Source organism: Mus musculus, chromosome 15, assembly GCF_000001635.26.
Source record: "Mus musculus strain C57BL/6J chromosome 15, GRCm38.p6 C57BL/6J".
Classification (NCBI taxonomy): Eukaryota; Metazoa; Chordata; class Mammalia; order Rodentia; family Muridae; genus Mus; species Mus musculus.
The window spans coordinates 23,389,975-23,406,887 of record NC_000081.6 but is presented as its reverse complement, the minus strand read 5'-3'; the positions used below and the strand labels follow the sequence as shown (position 1 = coordinate 23,406,887).

Sequence of the window (16,913 nt, the reverse complement as noted above, 5' to 3'; positions counted from 1 at the left end):
CCCCAAATTCAGCAAGTCTATCTAAAGATGATGTTCATTAATGATAAACCAGAGGGGCTACCCTAGTCAACATTGGGCCTCTTAAATCTCAAGTGTCATTTATATGTGAGGGATATAAACTAAAGTCTTAATCTATATGTAATATATGTGTTTTTATTAGCAATATGCCATTTATACTAATAAAACACAAGATAAAGGTAATGGCCTCTAGTTTTAAACAAGAGACTACTTTCTCTCTATATATTCATTTCTTATTAAATGATTCTGGTGGATCATCACCACCATTATATTTAGAAATTCTGATATGATTTTGACTAGGGAATACTTAAAACTGAACTAACAGAACAACATGAATTTATCTGTATTGTCAGTAAACTAAATTTTACATAAATTTGTCAGTTGAAAAATGAAATCTTAGGAATTAGATAATATTTTAAATTTATTTTTGGTACTTAATCTTTGATATAAAAAGGAGTCAACTCTTCAATCTATTTATTCAGTTTATTTCTTTCCAGTTAGCTTCTTTGGTGTGGCCAGTGTGACTATGCCGTTAGTATGAAATCTCACGTTCCTGTGAGTTTTTAACATCCACAGTAATTGGAGCATGCTGCATTTGTATTCCATCATAAACCATGGGATCATTATGGAAAAGTGTAAGAAAGGCTGCATTCCAGACGAGATGCAGTAAACAAGGTTGCGACATAGACCCACCCACCTTGTAATAAATCTCAGAACAAGAGATGCAACATTAGCATCTCCAGCCACTATTTAGATAGTAAGATGTCATCCTCTCTAGTATTTATTTTCCTTTTCTTTCTTTCTTTCTTTCGTTCTTTCTTTCTTCCTTCCTTCCTTCCTTCCTCTCTCTCTCTCTCTCTCTCTCTCTCTCTCTCTCTCTCTCTCTCTCTTTCTTTCTTTCTTTCCTTTATTTTTGAATTTTTCTTTTCTTTTATTGAATATTTTCTTTATTTACATTTCAAATATTCCCCCCTTTCCCGGTTCTCCTCAACCTGGCTAACAGGCTATAATATAATATAATGATTACATTTTGTATGTTAGCAAACAATTTGTGTCATCAGCACCAAATAAAACAATATTCAAAATTTTTATTGATACTTTCTGCTCTCTTAAAATAATTCAAGGAAAAAAGTTTACTCCTTAACATATGTGTAGAAAAAGTCAGATTATAAGTGACAGTGAAAAAGTAAAGTTACAGACATATGACTATTTATTTATTCATTTATTTTAAATAAACCAGTTTTTAATAAAGATTTATTTATTATTATATGTAAGTTCCCTGTAGCTGTCTTCAGATACACCAGAAGAGGGCGTCAGATCTCATTACGGATGGTTGAGCCACCATGTGGTTGCTTGGATTTGTACTCAGGACCTTTGGAAGAGCAGTCATTGCTCTTAACCGCTGAGCCATCTCTCCAGCCCCAAATGATAATATATAAATTTAGCCAATAATGCAAACACCAATAATATTCAATTTTATTTACTAATATTTAATTCATGTTATTACCTTTTCTTTATGGAAAGACAAATACATGAAAAATTTTATCCTTCAGATAGCAAGATTAAATGGTGGGACATTGTCTTCCCCACTCCACCTTCTTGTGTATATGTCCAAGCACACAAACAACAGACCCCAGTTACAGCTCTGACTGTTGGCTTTCTGGTCACTTAAAACACACATGCTTTCCAAGCAATTTTCAAACATAGACATTTTGTTTTCATTTCGTAGTTGAAATACATGAGAGGCATTGTGCGGTGCTTGAAAAATATTCTCACTTTACATTGCAAATCTAAAATTGTCAAATGTGTTACAAAAAAAACACCTTTTAAAATGTAAATTGTAAATATTAGCAGACTTTGTCACAGGTTTCTGAAGGTGTGGGGAATAACAACCAAAATCATGCTTGATCCACCAAGTGAGAGCAACAGGTTGACATCTCTGTGCTCCTTCCCTCTAAACAGGATTTTCTATGTCCTGGTATCTCCAGTTCCTGCATTTCATCTCTCCTAAGCCAGGAAATAAAGGTAGGTTGTTTAAACCAACGACCTTTCAGTGCTTATAAGCTGACAGCCTCTAATTTTATGTATCTTTGAACAAAAGGTGATGAATGCATTGCTGAAAATTGCCTGTTATTTTTTGAGTTAAACAAACAAAAACAGAGGACAAAAAAAGGACTAAAAGTTAGTTATAAAAAAGGTGAGTAATCTGATAGTTGAAAAAAAAGGATGTGAAAAGAATAAAATCAAGCAGATTTTCACAAATTTCTGTAAGGTTGCAAATCTTTTTTATTATCAGTTCTACAAATGAAAACTAATTGCATTTCCTGGCACAAGGCAAGGAGCATCCCTTCACTGTACTTTCCCTTAATTACTACAAACATTTGATCCCTAGGTAAGAAAGACTTAAGGGGCCTGTTTTTAATATTGCTATTGTTTTCTCTTTTTATTTTCATTGTTTGCACCTTGAATCCTATGTGAATGACACATTTTTATTAAAATCGACTACAAATGTTATGTAAATTATACCCCTTAACAACAGCTTTAAGGTTTCTAATTATTTCTAGGCAACTGAAGTGAATTCCTTTCACTCTTTGAATCAAAACAAAACGTAAAATAATGGTTATGCTAATAAAGCTATTAGCATTTGAAGACAATGTATCAATCATCTCCCATGAGCAACATCTAATGCTTGAATGTTCAGTTCACTTTCCAGTAACAGGATGTACTTGCAATTAGAAATATCACAGGACAATAAATTATTCAAAGATCTAGTTATTATATTTTTTTCTTTCTGATTGATGGGTGAATGTGGGCGCATTCACATGGCCATGAAATACTTGAAGTACAAGGACTGACACTACATTCCAGAAAGGCCTTTCACATTTCTTTTATATGAGTGTAGTTCCTATACATGTCCAGATGTATCGGTTTCTTAGACTTACCCTTATGTGTATTTGGTGCCAGAGAATTCTTTGTGACCTGTACCTGTTATTGACTACACCAAGATACCCTGAGCTCTTGTCTGAGTCTCTATTATCCAGTGTCCCCAGTGTCTAGACACATCTATCCACCAAAATGCATAGGTATAGAAAGGGTCTCTGTGAGGTCTAAGGTCTCTGGAACTTTCCCAGTGCTAGAGATGACCTCCCAGAAATGTAACCAACCAGGTCCTTTTTGAACATATGAGGATTGGGGATTTGTGTTCATAGTCATAAAGCACAGGAGGCCTCCCCCCCAATCCCAGACACTCTAGATCCTCATATGGAACTAAGAGAAAAATGTCCACTGTTGATAAGCTAGTTAGGCTATGATGAAATAGCAATCATGTCTTTGTTATGACAGTTGTTTATCAGCATTTTGCAACTCTAGCTTTCTTTTAAAAGGTTGTATGTGCACCTAGGACTACCCTGTCATGACTACCCTGATGTTATAGGTGCCTTGCTATGACCACCTTGCAGCCAGGTCTTTGTTTCAGGAGGTATTTGGACTAATGTGTTATGGTTACATTCTGCTCCTGTAACCTTGCCTATTTTTCTGCCAATGTCCCCTCCCCCCCCCCATTTGGAAACTTCCTATAACCAAACTATAAACGCTTTGCCTTCCTCATATCCAAGGCTGACCATACAAACCTTGTCTTAAGGGAGACAGCACTTGCACATGAAGAAAAAATCTTGCTTTCATATAACTGGCCACGATATGTATTTTGGTGCTCTTCCCCCGTTTTTGGGATTAATATTACAAGATGAGCAAGTTGTTAAACCCACATCTTTATGCACAGATTTTTTTCTTTGTACACACGAGTTCTTTTAAACTAAGCTGAAACTTTGATAAGCGTATAAACTAAAATGGGGTGTCTCTACAAATATTAATAGACAGGAGAAAATGTAGTGCTATAACTTAAAGGATGTTCATGAGAGGGTGTGGCATCTCTGTTAGCATTTCTTCTAGGCTTCACCCACAGTAACCTGGCAACAGCCAGGTATGTCTGACTCATTATAAAAGGGGCTGCTTGCTCCCTCCTCACTCTCTTGCTCTCTTTCTCTCTTACCCTCTTTCCTCTCTGTTCCTTATCTCCCCATTACCCTCTCCCCTCTCTCCCCAAATGTTCTTAGCTAGCCTCAAGTCCTCCTCCCTCCCTCCCTCCCTCCCTCCCTCCCTCCTCCCCCTCTCTCTGCCTTTCTCTGTTTCTACTCCCTCAACTCCCTAAATAAACTCTATTCTATATTATACTGTCTATACTAGATAGATAGATAGATAGATAGATAGATAGATAGATAGATAGATAGATAGATAGATAGATAAACAGGCAGGCAGACAGATAGATGATAGATGATAGAATGGTGTGGCTGGTACCTCATGGGAAAGGAATGCTTCAACATGAGCCTGCAGAGGCACCCCTTCTACCTCATGAGGCTACACCTCTACCAAACATATCTCTAGCTTCCTTTTCTAAGACAAAATAATCTCGTTCTTTATAGTTGCGTTCTCTGATAAATTTTCTTTGATTTAGTAAATTATCTCCCACCCAAACTGTGGTATGAAACTGTAAACACTGCGGGGCACACACAATAAAAAAGCTTAAAAGTAGGAGGGGGTTTGTTGAAAGAAATTTTTAAGTGTCAAAATGAGAAGCATGAGAGAGGAGATCAGGTGATGGAAAATACCTAAAATTATTCATATGAAGGTGGGAAATTGTCAAACAATTAATGTTTTTGTTTCCATGAATGAAAGCTAAACTGCAAGAAGGAAACTTGATGGGAAAAACTAGATACTTCTAGGACTTGAAACTTCCTAAATTCTTAGGTTTTCAGGTATATAAGTATAGACAAAGGCATCCAAATGCCTGTGTTTAGTTCAGAAAACTTTTCTATTATCCAAGAAAATATGAATTATGTTTTACATGTTATACTAAAAATCTTAAATTATAAAAAGAATTTTTATACTTGGCCTTGTGTCAAAGCCTTAATTAAAATTCCACTGATATCTGTGATAAATCTCCTAATTTGAATATTATATACTTTTGAGGATCACAAAGTAGAATAAATACCATTCATCTGTTACTAAAGAAACATTTGACTTTGGTCTTTCAAGTGTAGACTCTGAGTTATTGCTCTGTATTTCCTTGAAAATGTTATCATTTATTGAACACCAGCTCTACCAGAGAAATCTGCTTTGTAGTACGATTATACTGTGACCTCACAACAATTCTGAAAGATTTTATGTATCTTTTACAGAAAAGGGTAAATGATGATCTATGCTGCAGAGTTAGTGTGGAAAATGAATGAAACACCAGTTGGGATCAGCATTATTCCTGGGAGTTTACCTTCTGAATTCTATCCAGACTTCTTATCACCAATTAATCAAAGGTTCTCTAGTTAATGTTCTAAATACATTTTTCCTCAGTCATATTGTTTATTCATTAATCCAATGGGAAACTTAATCTGTTTTTTACAACCGGGGTGTGTGGAGGCAGAAATTATATCTGTCTCTCTGTGTACCTGTCTGCCTACCTGTCTGCCTGTCTGTTTGCCTGCCTTTCTGTATGTGTATGCTGTGAAGTCCACATTTGCATGCAAGAATGATAACAAGTCTGTGTGTGTGAGTACATGTTTGTGTGTGTGTGTGTGTGTGTGTGTGTGTGTGTGTGTGTGTGTGTGTGTATGTTTGTAGGCACACATGAGGAATCTTCTTTATCATACTCCTCTCTCTTTATTGATGGAAGCTATCTTATTGATAAGGCATTGTCTACCTATTCAGTAGCTTTTGGGGATCTTTGTCTTTGGACTACCATGATTATAATCTAGAATTTTTATCAGATGTTTAGATAACATATACTCTGTTCTTCTTGCATAGCAAGAAGAATGTCCTGTCCCATTTTCCCAAGTCCTTCATATATTAATAATTTAACCAACTATAGTCTGCTAATTCATTAAATTACTTAATTGTAATAATTCAAAAACCATTGGAAATAAAATATCTAACTACACTTTAATTCACCTTAAATGACCTTAAGGCATAATCCAAATCTGCAAGTACTTGTGAGATCAAGACCATAGCATACCTTACTAAGCTGTTAGCACTGTCTGGATCCTGAGCCAAGACAGTGCCAACAATTGTCCCAATCTTGGCATTTTCATAGACTTCCATGACATAGGAAGGCATAGAAAAGAGTGGTGGCTCATCCACATCCCCAACAATAACCTTCAGCATGGTGGCATCCTTAAATGGACCCAAGTGGGAAAAACGGAAATCCAGATGTGTGTTTGCTCCTTCAATGTTGAGTGTGTAAGACTTCTTTTTCTCATAGTTCAGTGGCTGCAGAGGAAAAATGTGATAGCCAATGTTAGAACTTCCACATATTTCAAAGACACAGTTATTTTCTTATTTATAAAAACCATATCAACTTATTTTTCTTTAAAAAATTAGCTATAATATTTCCTAAATTATGATATCTAAACAGACATAATAGAGATTTTGCATAGCCTTAAATGGGGTGATAACTACTTACAGAAATAAATTCCCCTCTGGAAAATCAAATTGCTTTTCAGAGACTCTTTTTAGTCCTCTCCATCTTCCACCATCCAGGAATTATTAAGTGGTTATTCTAAAAATATCTGCCGGTAACTTGTTTAAAATTTGAAATGAGCCTGGCAGTGATGGCACTTGCCTTTAAACTCAGCATTTGAGAGGTAGAAGCAGACTGATCTGTGTGAGTTTGAGGCCAGCCTGAACTGCAGAACTAGTTCCAGGACAGCCAGGACAACACAAAGAAACCCTGTCTTGAATAACCAAAAACATACACAACAAACAAAATAATGAAGTAACATATAGTATTTATTCTTGCACGTGCTCAACTGGCCAGGAAGAATGACGCTGCAAAGGATCCTTCTGCACACGTTTATTGGGAGAGCATTGATTGCATAGGCGAAAGAAGAACCCTGAACAAGGAAAATGATGCTGCTTATATACCCCTCCATGTGACGTGTCAGCTCCTGATTAGCTGCTCACTCATCACCCCACTACTACGCCCCGGGAAGTGCAGTGACTTGGCACGAATTTACTCTTGCACCTGCACACATTACTTGTTTACCAGTTAGGCACAGCGGAGGCTCGTGATGGCAATTGCTCGTGGCTCTCCACAATTTATGTGATTTCTCTCACATTATTTTGTAACTACTTTTTATGTATTTTAAATCAGAGATATTGTGGTTTTGCTATTGCCTTAAGGTCCTTCTACAATTGTGCTCTTCAACAGGTAGAACGTTTCAAAATGTTTTCTTCTCTGTATTGTATTTTCAATCTATTGTGTTTATTCTTTGCAGTATACAAAATATGTAGTTTTCTTACTTTGTACTTATGGTATTATTTCATCTATTGTGCTTCTCATATTTCTTATTAGATTATGACATTTGGAGAAAATTTTCAATAGTGGTCTTTTTCTCATGGCTTGCTTATACCTATTTTAGCTTTGACCTTGTATTAATTGGTCATTATAATCAATTCAGTTTCTTTCTTAATTTAAAAATCTCTAATAGTGGGGGGAAGGGTATGGGGGACTTTTGGGATAGCATTGGAAATGTAACTGAGGAAAATATGTAATAAATATTATTAAAAAAAATCTCTAATAGGAGGTTGTGTTTGAAGAAAGAAGCCAGGGTCTGATGCATAGGTAAATAGTATAATTAATTAAATAAAATATACAACTTGTTCACCAACTAATAGCTAACTAATTATACACATAAATTTATTAGTAACATATATATTATAAATATATATTGGGCACCATGAGTTTAACTTTACATGCAATGATATCAACCAGTGCTTTGTCTTAAATAATGACCTTCTATTATTATAGAATACAAAATAATAAACAAGTATTTTATTTGTAAAATTGATTTTTATATATATTAATGATGTAAGCTGATAAAAATGTGCACGTGAATAGGCGAATTTACTTTTTTGAGAAGAACTAAAAACATTCAGAAAATGCTAACCAAGGTGTGCTTTTATATTTACGTGTGGGTCTGTTATACAAAATTATCTCAGATTTAATTTCAGTTGTAGAAACTTTGGATAGAGAAGTTAGAACAGATAGTTTGAGATACTTTCCTTCACTTGGGACCTATTGATGTTTTCCTTGGTGCTACTCATCTTGATAATTATCTGACAGAATAAGTACACAGAACTACTTCATCCCTATTTAGGCTTCTGATGTTAAACTGTCCTGATTGAACATCATAACCTGTTTGTTCTTGGTTGGGACCAGCTATAGCTATTCCTTATAGAGGAACTATGATAATTTGCTTTACCTGAAAGAACTGTCTGAGTCATTTAGTTGCTTAGACTGAATAGCACAGATTTGTCATTTTCATCAGCAAACTTAATCTTGTAACAGCTCTGAATGTTAGGACATTCTATAACAAAGCACTGGCAGATCTGCTGTCCCATCAGGCAAACATCTATTTTTTTTTTTCTTTGCAAATAGACTCTTTATGATATTCTTAGATTATGGACATGGTAACCTTATTTATTTCTATTTGCATGGAGTACCACATCCTATTTATGAATCTGTTACCTAGACCTAAACATCTGTTATCATAATGAAGATGAAGCTTCAACATGCGAGTTGTGGGAGTTATATAAGCCTCATTCAACATTGTGGAGTATAGGAACCTGAAAGTTTCCTTATGGGGAATTTGTAAACACAATCTCCAGTACTACTAATGATCATTTCTTCCATCCATTCCTGATTGCCTTAGACGTTGGCCTTCTTAGGTTGTGAACATTGTATAGACAGGATAACATCTATTTAGTTTCAAATTTGAACCTAGAACTTGGAAAACTCCTAGAGCCATAGTGTCATGGTCAACACTGGACCTCTAGAGCCATTTGACAGTATTTAAAGCTTTTATAAAAATCTCAGAAACTCAGATTCTCAAAATCTGAGCATAAGTAATCCACTTATATGCACATAGAATAAAAATCTTACACATTTAGATTTGTATGCTTTTAATCATGGGCTAGTTAAGATCTGCCGTCTGTAGTCTACTAATTAGAAATTGTTTTCTTTGGAAAGAACTGAAACTAAAAATAAATCTCTAAAATAATTAATTCCCTTTTTCTTTTCTAGATTTTTTTTTTTACTTTCCTTTAAAGAAATAAGAATGTGACTCTGACAGCATTATAAACCTAACACAAATTAACATAAGGTATACCAAAACTTGTGAATATTTGCTGCATCTTGAGGACCAGACAGGTGCTAGATAGATGTTCAGTGTTAATGAGCCCTACTTTCAGAGGACAATTTTATAGTTCCTAGCACCCACATAGAAGTTCACAACTATTTGTAACTCCATGTGCCTGGGACCCAACATCCTTCTGACCACCAAGCACGCCAGACAGTTACATGGTTTACATACTCACGGCACACATATTAAATATAAAATGAAAAGAATTAAATTAAACAATGACATAAAAGAATTATGGATGAACACTACCCTCTTTACATCTAGAGCAGACTACTAGTATCTAGATATGCCACTTATAGGAAGCAGAAGGCAAGGGACCTCATGTTTGCTTAATGTCATGGTTTATAATATTATTTATGAAACTTACTTTGTGTAAAACTCTTTGACCAAGGTTCTTAACATTCTAAAATTTGGGCCATATGGCTTCACTAATAATACACAGCTTTTCTCACAACACCAAACTTTAAAAATCCATCTTTATTCATTCATTGTTACAAAATATTACTTCCCTTCGACTCAGGGAAAATAGTGAAGGGAAGTTTGCCCACATTTGGTTGATCTTGATGTTATTTTCAAGCCATGTATCTAAGAAAATAAAACACAATTTTTTTTAGCAGATCCCTTTGACAAAATAAATGTCACATGTCTTAATGCTGCCCACCTAATGGTAAGGTGCAGGTTGTTTGTGGGGACACATGGTTTCATGTTGATGATCATCTAATATAAGTTTAACTACCTCCACACAGACATAACTGTCCTGGGAGACTTGTTTGCCAAGAATGGCAGATGGATGATAGGGACCATCTGCAGCCACAAAGGAAGGAAAGAATAATTTCAGGTTGTGTCAGAAATTTAAAAACAGATTTACTACTGTGAATTGGAACATATTAAGAGTTTCTGTTCTAAATACTACCTGATGATACTGAATTGCACCACTATAAAAACTGATAGGAAATATAATTATTCATTTATTCTGTGTATTTCAAAATTATTTATTTAATACCAAGTAAATTATTTTGTAATATAACGAAAGAATTATATACATGTGGCAATATATTATTAGCCTATGCTATAACTTTGATAAGCATGTACAACTACTCATTGTTTATAAATTTAAAACTCTACAAATCCTTAGAGTTTTTTGAATCTATAGAGTATTCTTTCTATGGAGATTAGTATTCCTTAGTTATAATCAAATTTCTTTCACCTAAATATAATCCATCAAACACAGCATGTTACAAACTGTAAAATGTATTTACCAGGCCACATAAATCAAAAAGCAAACTGGAAAAATATAAAAAGGAAAATTCATTCAGGCAAATAACAAGAAACATCTAGTCTAGGAGTTTGTAAACTAAAATTATAGCTTTTGTTTGTTTGTTTGTTTTGCTTAAACAAATGGAATGAATAACTATGGTCAGGTGTGACTAGTAAAGGCACTGTCACTGCATTGTAAAGCCATTGATAATTCATGATAAATTAGAGCTCTAGTGCAAAGCTGCTTTATGATGTTAAACACTTATGCTCATAGATTTTTTTTTCTCTGCACACACTGACAGTCATTCCATTTTGATCAACTATGCTATGCAGTGCTCAAGTTAAAAGAGGAATTATGGACACAGTGTTTCTCCTTTCAGTGATAGGAATCTGTATGAAAAGAATGGACTCCCGTCCGTGGCAATTTGCTCATTATTACTTACAGATTCTGTGTCAGTCGTGTATTTGTTGGTGGTTGGGTGTGATTATTTGAATCGTTCTAGTTTACAAGACTGTAAAGCTGGGATAAGTCTCCTGGGTAGAGTTCTGCAAGTCTGCATCATTAGTTTGTATTTACTGTGCAAGGCAGCTGAGCTCATTTTGGTTTTGCATTGAAATATCATAAACATTGGCTAATGCTTTAGGAGAACAATTCCGGCCTTGAGAGCAAAACATTCCTCTGTGGGTTTATTTGTTTGTTGGTTGGTTTGTTTTCTTTATGGTTTTGTTGTTGTTGTTGTTGTTGTTGTTGTTGTTGTTGTTTTGTTTAATATCATTCGCTTAAAGAATTTATTGCAGTTCAAAGTATATGAGCTTTGTTTGTTTATTCAGTTATCTATTGTGATAATGACTCTTGAATTTAGGGTATTGAATAAGCAAAGCAAACAGTTTACCACTGAGCTATTTGATATATCTAAAATTAATTAATTAATTAATTAATTATAAATTACCATCTACTGCAAAAGCAGCTTTTCTGATGAGAGATGAGTGAGGCACAGATCTACAAGTATAACAGTAGGTCATCAGGGACCATTTTATTGATATGTCAATTTAGTAGTATAATATTAGTAGATTTCCCCCTGGTACTCATAATCTCTCTAGTCTCGGGTACTTGGCTTCATTTTTAGAGTCAAATACATATTCCATCTAATGGAGTGGGCCTTAAGTCCAACCAAATAGTGGTTGTTGAATCCAATAAAAGTTGTATTTTGCAGGAAGGGCCAGTATGGGCCTGTATGGCAGGTATGTAACAGGGTTCATGGCCGGGTAAGAATGGTAATAAACTCACTCTCCAGTGACACACATAGCACGTTTCAGCATTGTATTTGGTAGTCAGTAGGGGTGAAATTATAGTATCTAGTTAGGCAGCACAGACTTTCTCCATGTTCAGTGACATACTCAAGTGGTATCTTCATCAATATTCATTTGCATACAGAATGTGGATGGTAACCAATAGCATCCATTGCCTACAGTATTTGGAGGATCATATTGCATCCTTTGGCCACTAAGTCAAAAGGGTGGTGCCATTCTAGTACTGGAGATTTACTTGATAGCATATATCTCTTAATGAGACATTGTATACTCTACTATATACCAATTTTAGAAATATTTATACATGAATATTTAGGAGGCTAATATAGTAATACATTTTCATATGACTTTAAAAAAATAATTTGATGTTGATTATCCCTCCCCTTATTCCCTACTTTATCCTCTCCACCCTTCCCTTCCCCATTTAAGTCTCTACAACTGGATGGTTTGCAAACAATACGAGACTTTAGGGTATCCTGTCTTAAATGGGATGACATTATCATACTACCCCATCAAGACTGATATATATGTATCCGAGGAGGCAGAAAGAGGATAACAAGAACCAAGGGTGGCGGATGACTTCCAATGATGAGCCTGGGGTAGCTTTGATGGGGACAGAGTAACATGGTTCCTGCCCCTGGGAAATAGTCACAGTGTGAGCTACCAGGAGTGTCAATGGCTGCTGTGGTGTAAGGCTTGTTTGTGTGATAATGCACACATTTTCAGGAACCAGTACTAGCAATGGAGGACTCTTTTCTGAGGAATGTCCTCCTGCTTAATTTTAATGACTCCATGATAAATTAGAAACAGTATGAGTCTAGGAGTTGATGGTGTGGGTGTCTCAGCAAAATGGTAAAGGCTTGGACCTTCAGGGCAACCCTTAAGACTGTGGAAAAGAATTCTCAATCCATGAGTTTAAAAATGCATAATTTCTCAACTATGCAAAAATATGGATGCGATATGAACTATGAGGGGCTTCATGAATCTAAAGGAGCAAAGGTTGGTACACACTGAGCCAGTTTGTCAGAAAGATAAAAAGAGCAGGGAGATACAAAGGCAGGCAGATTCCTGAGCCTTAGGACACATAGAGTCAGGGCTCAAATGTGGTAGAAATGGTATTTTCAGGGCAGGGTCCCACCCAATTAGTTTATCCTCTGTGCTTAACAAAGATAGGCAGTTCTCTAAATTCTTTTGCAGTGTTAAAAGAAAATGTGTGCTTACTGTCTCCTAAGAATTAAGGGGCTGGGATCTCGGGATGCTGATTCATAAGATAATCAAAAGGATATCTGAAAGAAATGGATGAAGAGATGTGCAAACAAAATCTGGGATTTTTGTCTGCATTTGATGAGCGAGCAGACCTCGATAGCAGCTCTTCTTCCAAATTTTTCTCTAGAGAGAGTTGATCTCACCAGAGGTCTCTGAAGAGTGAAAACAGCTCCTGAAGAAGTTTTTCAAGATAACAGGATTTCTGACTTGGTTGGAAGATCCAATAATTCCTTATAGCAGCTTTTCTGACTTTGGTCAGAAAATACATGAGCTATCCAGATAGCTATTACAGTTACTACTAGCAGAGAAAGCTGTCTCAACCAGATATATATATATTTAGAACAACAAGAAAAAAACTGTCTAACACAGAGCAGAACACACACACACACACACACACACACACACACACACACACACACACACACACACACACACAGCAGTCTTAGCAGACCCTAGGTCACCATCTTGGATTTATGAATTGAGTTCAAGCTGTTGTTCTCACAGTGACCCGACACCCCTCTCTCAGAACCCCTCTCCAAGTTGAGGACGTCCTTGGAGTTCCAAGAAGCATGTCTCCCAGACTCGACAGAACTAAATGACACATGAACTCAGAGAGTCAATGAGAACTTACATAATACCTGCACAAATTCAAGCCTGACAGAATTCAACCTTGGAGACAAAGAAATGGGCACAATGTCGTCTTACCTCTAACTAGGAAGCTATTTATAATTGATACCTGCTATAAGAAGGAAAGAAATTCAGTTTTTCTCAATAAATTGTCACTGAGTATATCAGTAGTCCTCCAGGGAAGGTATCAAGAATAGTTAACCAACTTAAAACTAAGTCCATCTTTTTTGCGTGCTTCTTTTAGCTTCTGTTTTGTTTATTTTTAAGTCATTGTCATGTTTTTATTTTTATGAAGTTAATGTGTAGATGAGAAATATTGGTAGAATTTTTCAAATTTTGTAGCTCTTAGTTCCTTTTATATCTTCCATATTTCTTAATAAACAAATCCATTTATAAATTTTCTCTTTATAAATGTTCATGGTACTAATATTTGTTTTGTAACCCTTGGTTGTTATTAACTAACCTTCTCTGGTAATCTTCAAATTTTAGATGAATATTAATTTATCTAATTTTATCATTATTATCAATTTGGTTTTGGTCATTAATATATTTAGAAGTTGAATAGTCTGAGACATACTTAGCATACCAGTTTGTAAACAGTGTTTTGTGCCCTGAGATTGTATGGATATTTTGAATATGTTATGTACTCATAGTTAATTGGCGGCTTTAGGATACAATTTCCTTTCTGTTCATAATTTTAGTTTTGAATTTACCAAGATGAGCATGCTAATTCCTATAGAGCCTTGTGCTTCCATTACCACATATGTAACCTAAACTACTATGTTTCAAATATCTCTGGTTCATTAGGAAAAGATGTCTTCTGACATTTGGAAAAAACGATGAAATATTTGTTTTGTTGGCTTTTAGTAGCCAGCTTTCCCTAATCTGCTAAAGTGACAATTTTCACCTACAAGTATTAATTCCATAAAGTACCCCTATTTTCTTTATAAATTTTTAGTATTACTTATTTTACTTCCTTTACATTGATTGTTCTTATAGAAAATACAATCAATTTGCTGCCTCTAATTCATGTTCTTTTATATTTATCTGGTTGTCAGTTAAACAATTGATCAGCTTTCCCATCCCCACCCAATTTCTGTATTAGGAGGATATTATTTGTACATTTTAGAGTGAACACCTTTATCAGTCTTGTCTCCCTCCCCTGACCCTGATGGCAGTTCTCTTCAGTGTTTGGACAGGCCAATTGTTTCATCCCACTCATAGTTGTCCTAAAGTAATACATTTCAGAGTGTACCTCCATTTTAAATCACTGTATGTGTTACTGTTTGTATCCAAGTGTGAGTACAGAAATGAATTTGACATCACACAAAGATGGAATTCAGAGGACAAACTTGGGGTTGGTTCTCATATATTGCTTGAAGGTAAAATTACTCTTGTTCTCAGGGCTGCACATATTTCTGTGTTATATAAATTCTTTATACTTGAAAGGTAAGGTTATGAGATATAAATAAACTGAGATCAAAACAATTTTACAATAAATGAATATTATTAAACACCCATGTTTTGACAATACTGCATATCTACACAGTTTTCTGCACAAGAAACCGTATTCTCTAACTCATATTCATATTTCTGGAGTCTGAAATAATTCTTAGTACATGGAAAGTGATCAATAGTCCATGCCTCTCAAATATACTTATGTCTAATGTGTTACTTCATTGACACATGCAGAATTTCATTTTTTTTCTGAAATATGAATTGACAACAGCTAACCTGTACCCTATGTGTTAAACATAAATAGTTCACTTAATCTTGACTTATAATTAATTGTTCAATTGTTCTTCTCATACCACTGAGGAAAAGAAGTCATAAAAATTGAGAAATGTTTTAGTGGAAGCAGCTACAAATGAACTGAATGTGTTTTTGATCCAGCTGTGTATTCTCCCTTTTAATGTTGAAGTTATATTGCTCAAAACCCAACAGAAGAGCAGATAGCTTGGCATAAAGTAGGTGAAAGAATACAAAGAATTGGACTTTCTGTGAATATACTGTCCTCAGTAATAAAATTGCTCATTTATCATCTTTTTAAACTATTTTTTATTAAATGTAAAATGAGTCACTAAGCTCTTATTTCTAAGTATAAGATATCTAAGTTATTTTGTAACAACTTTAATTAAAATAATTATTCAGCTATGGTACTAACAATATTTAGACAAATTTTTTTATCTTCTTGGTTTCTGCAAGAAGTACTTACCCAGGACAATTTTTCCTTTCCCAGGGCAGTTGGATTTCTCTTACTACTCTTTAGATAATGCTCAATACTGTAATTTGATACTTCATTATCAATGAGCTAAGTGTGATTTTCATGGAAGATTTTACTCTCTTAATTTTATCTCATTATTCTAAGTAATTGTCTTTACAAATCATTGCTCTTTCTCACATATAATACAGCACTTTTGCTCCTTAATATAAATCCATTTCATATTAATGTAGAGAGTTGCAATCTATCACATCAGACTTGTTCTATCTAACTGTACATATTTAGAACATTTAAATAGTTTCTCATTAATTACTTGCACTGTCCCTTCAAACACCCTTGTGTGTTTCTCCTTCCAAACTATATGACCTTGAAGACTATATGGATACTGAAACTATCATCCAGCCAAGGTATATTGGCCAAATTTTCATGGAGTACAACGTGGAAGAATTGTAGATTCTAGTCTTCTAGGCAATAGGAAAGGTATTCCTTTATATAATTTATGTGTTGTACCTTCACTTGGATTTGTATTTCATAGTCAGGTGATAATGATTCAATAAAATTCCCATTTCCATACATTAAAATTTGATTTTAATTCTGGAAAACAGACAATCCAAAGTAGTATATAATATCACAATAGCATCATTGCTTATAATTATCTTCAAAGTTTACATTTTACATTATGATATGTGAGCATAAGGAAAAGTAAGATTAAGTTAACTAGATCCTCTCTGACTGAACTTCCTTGCTTAGCATGCTTTGCAGCCATCTTTTTTAGGTTTTCCCAGGGTGGTGGATCTTCTGTGGGGATGAGAATTCTTGCATAAGCTCACTTTTATAGATTTCACTAAACAAATTAATTTGGTTACAATTCCAATATCAATAGTAATTAGAATAACGTGTTTTATTTTGTCTCTCAAACATGACAACAAATAAAAATGTATTTAATCTCAAATAATCATTAGTAT

General features: G+C 34.7%; 1 protein-coding gene across 8 annotated transcripts in view; it reads right to left on the bottom strand.

Moving 5' to 3' along the window:
- The window catches only part of Cdh18 (cadherin 18), a 928,594-nt gene that overhangs the window by 70,604 nt on the left and 841,077 nt on the right, over positions 1–16,913 (bottom strand). For all 8 annotated transcript variants that reach the window (XM_006520095.4, XM_011245360.3, XM_006520094.4 and 5 more), the window contains one exon: positions 6,080–6,333. In XM_006520095.4, the coding sequence (XP_006520158.1) occupies positions 6,080–6,333 (254 nt within the window). The remainder of the gene's footprint in view (positions 1–6,079; positions 6,334–16,913) is intronic.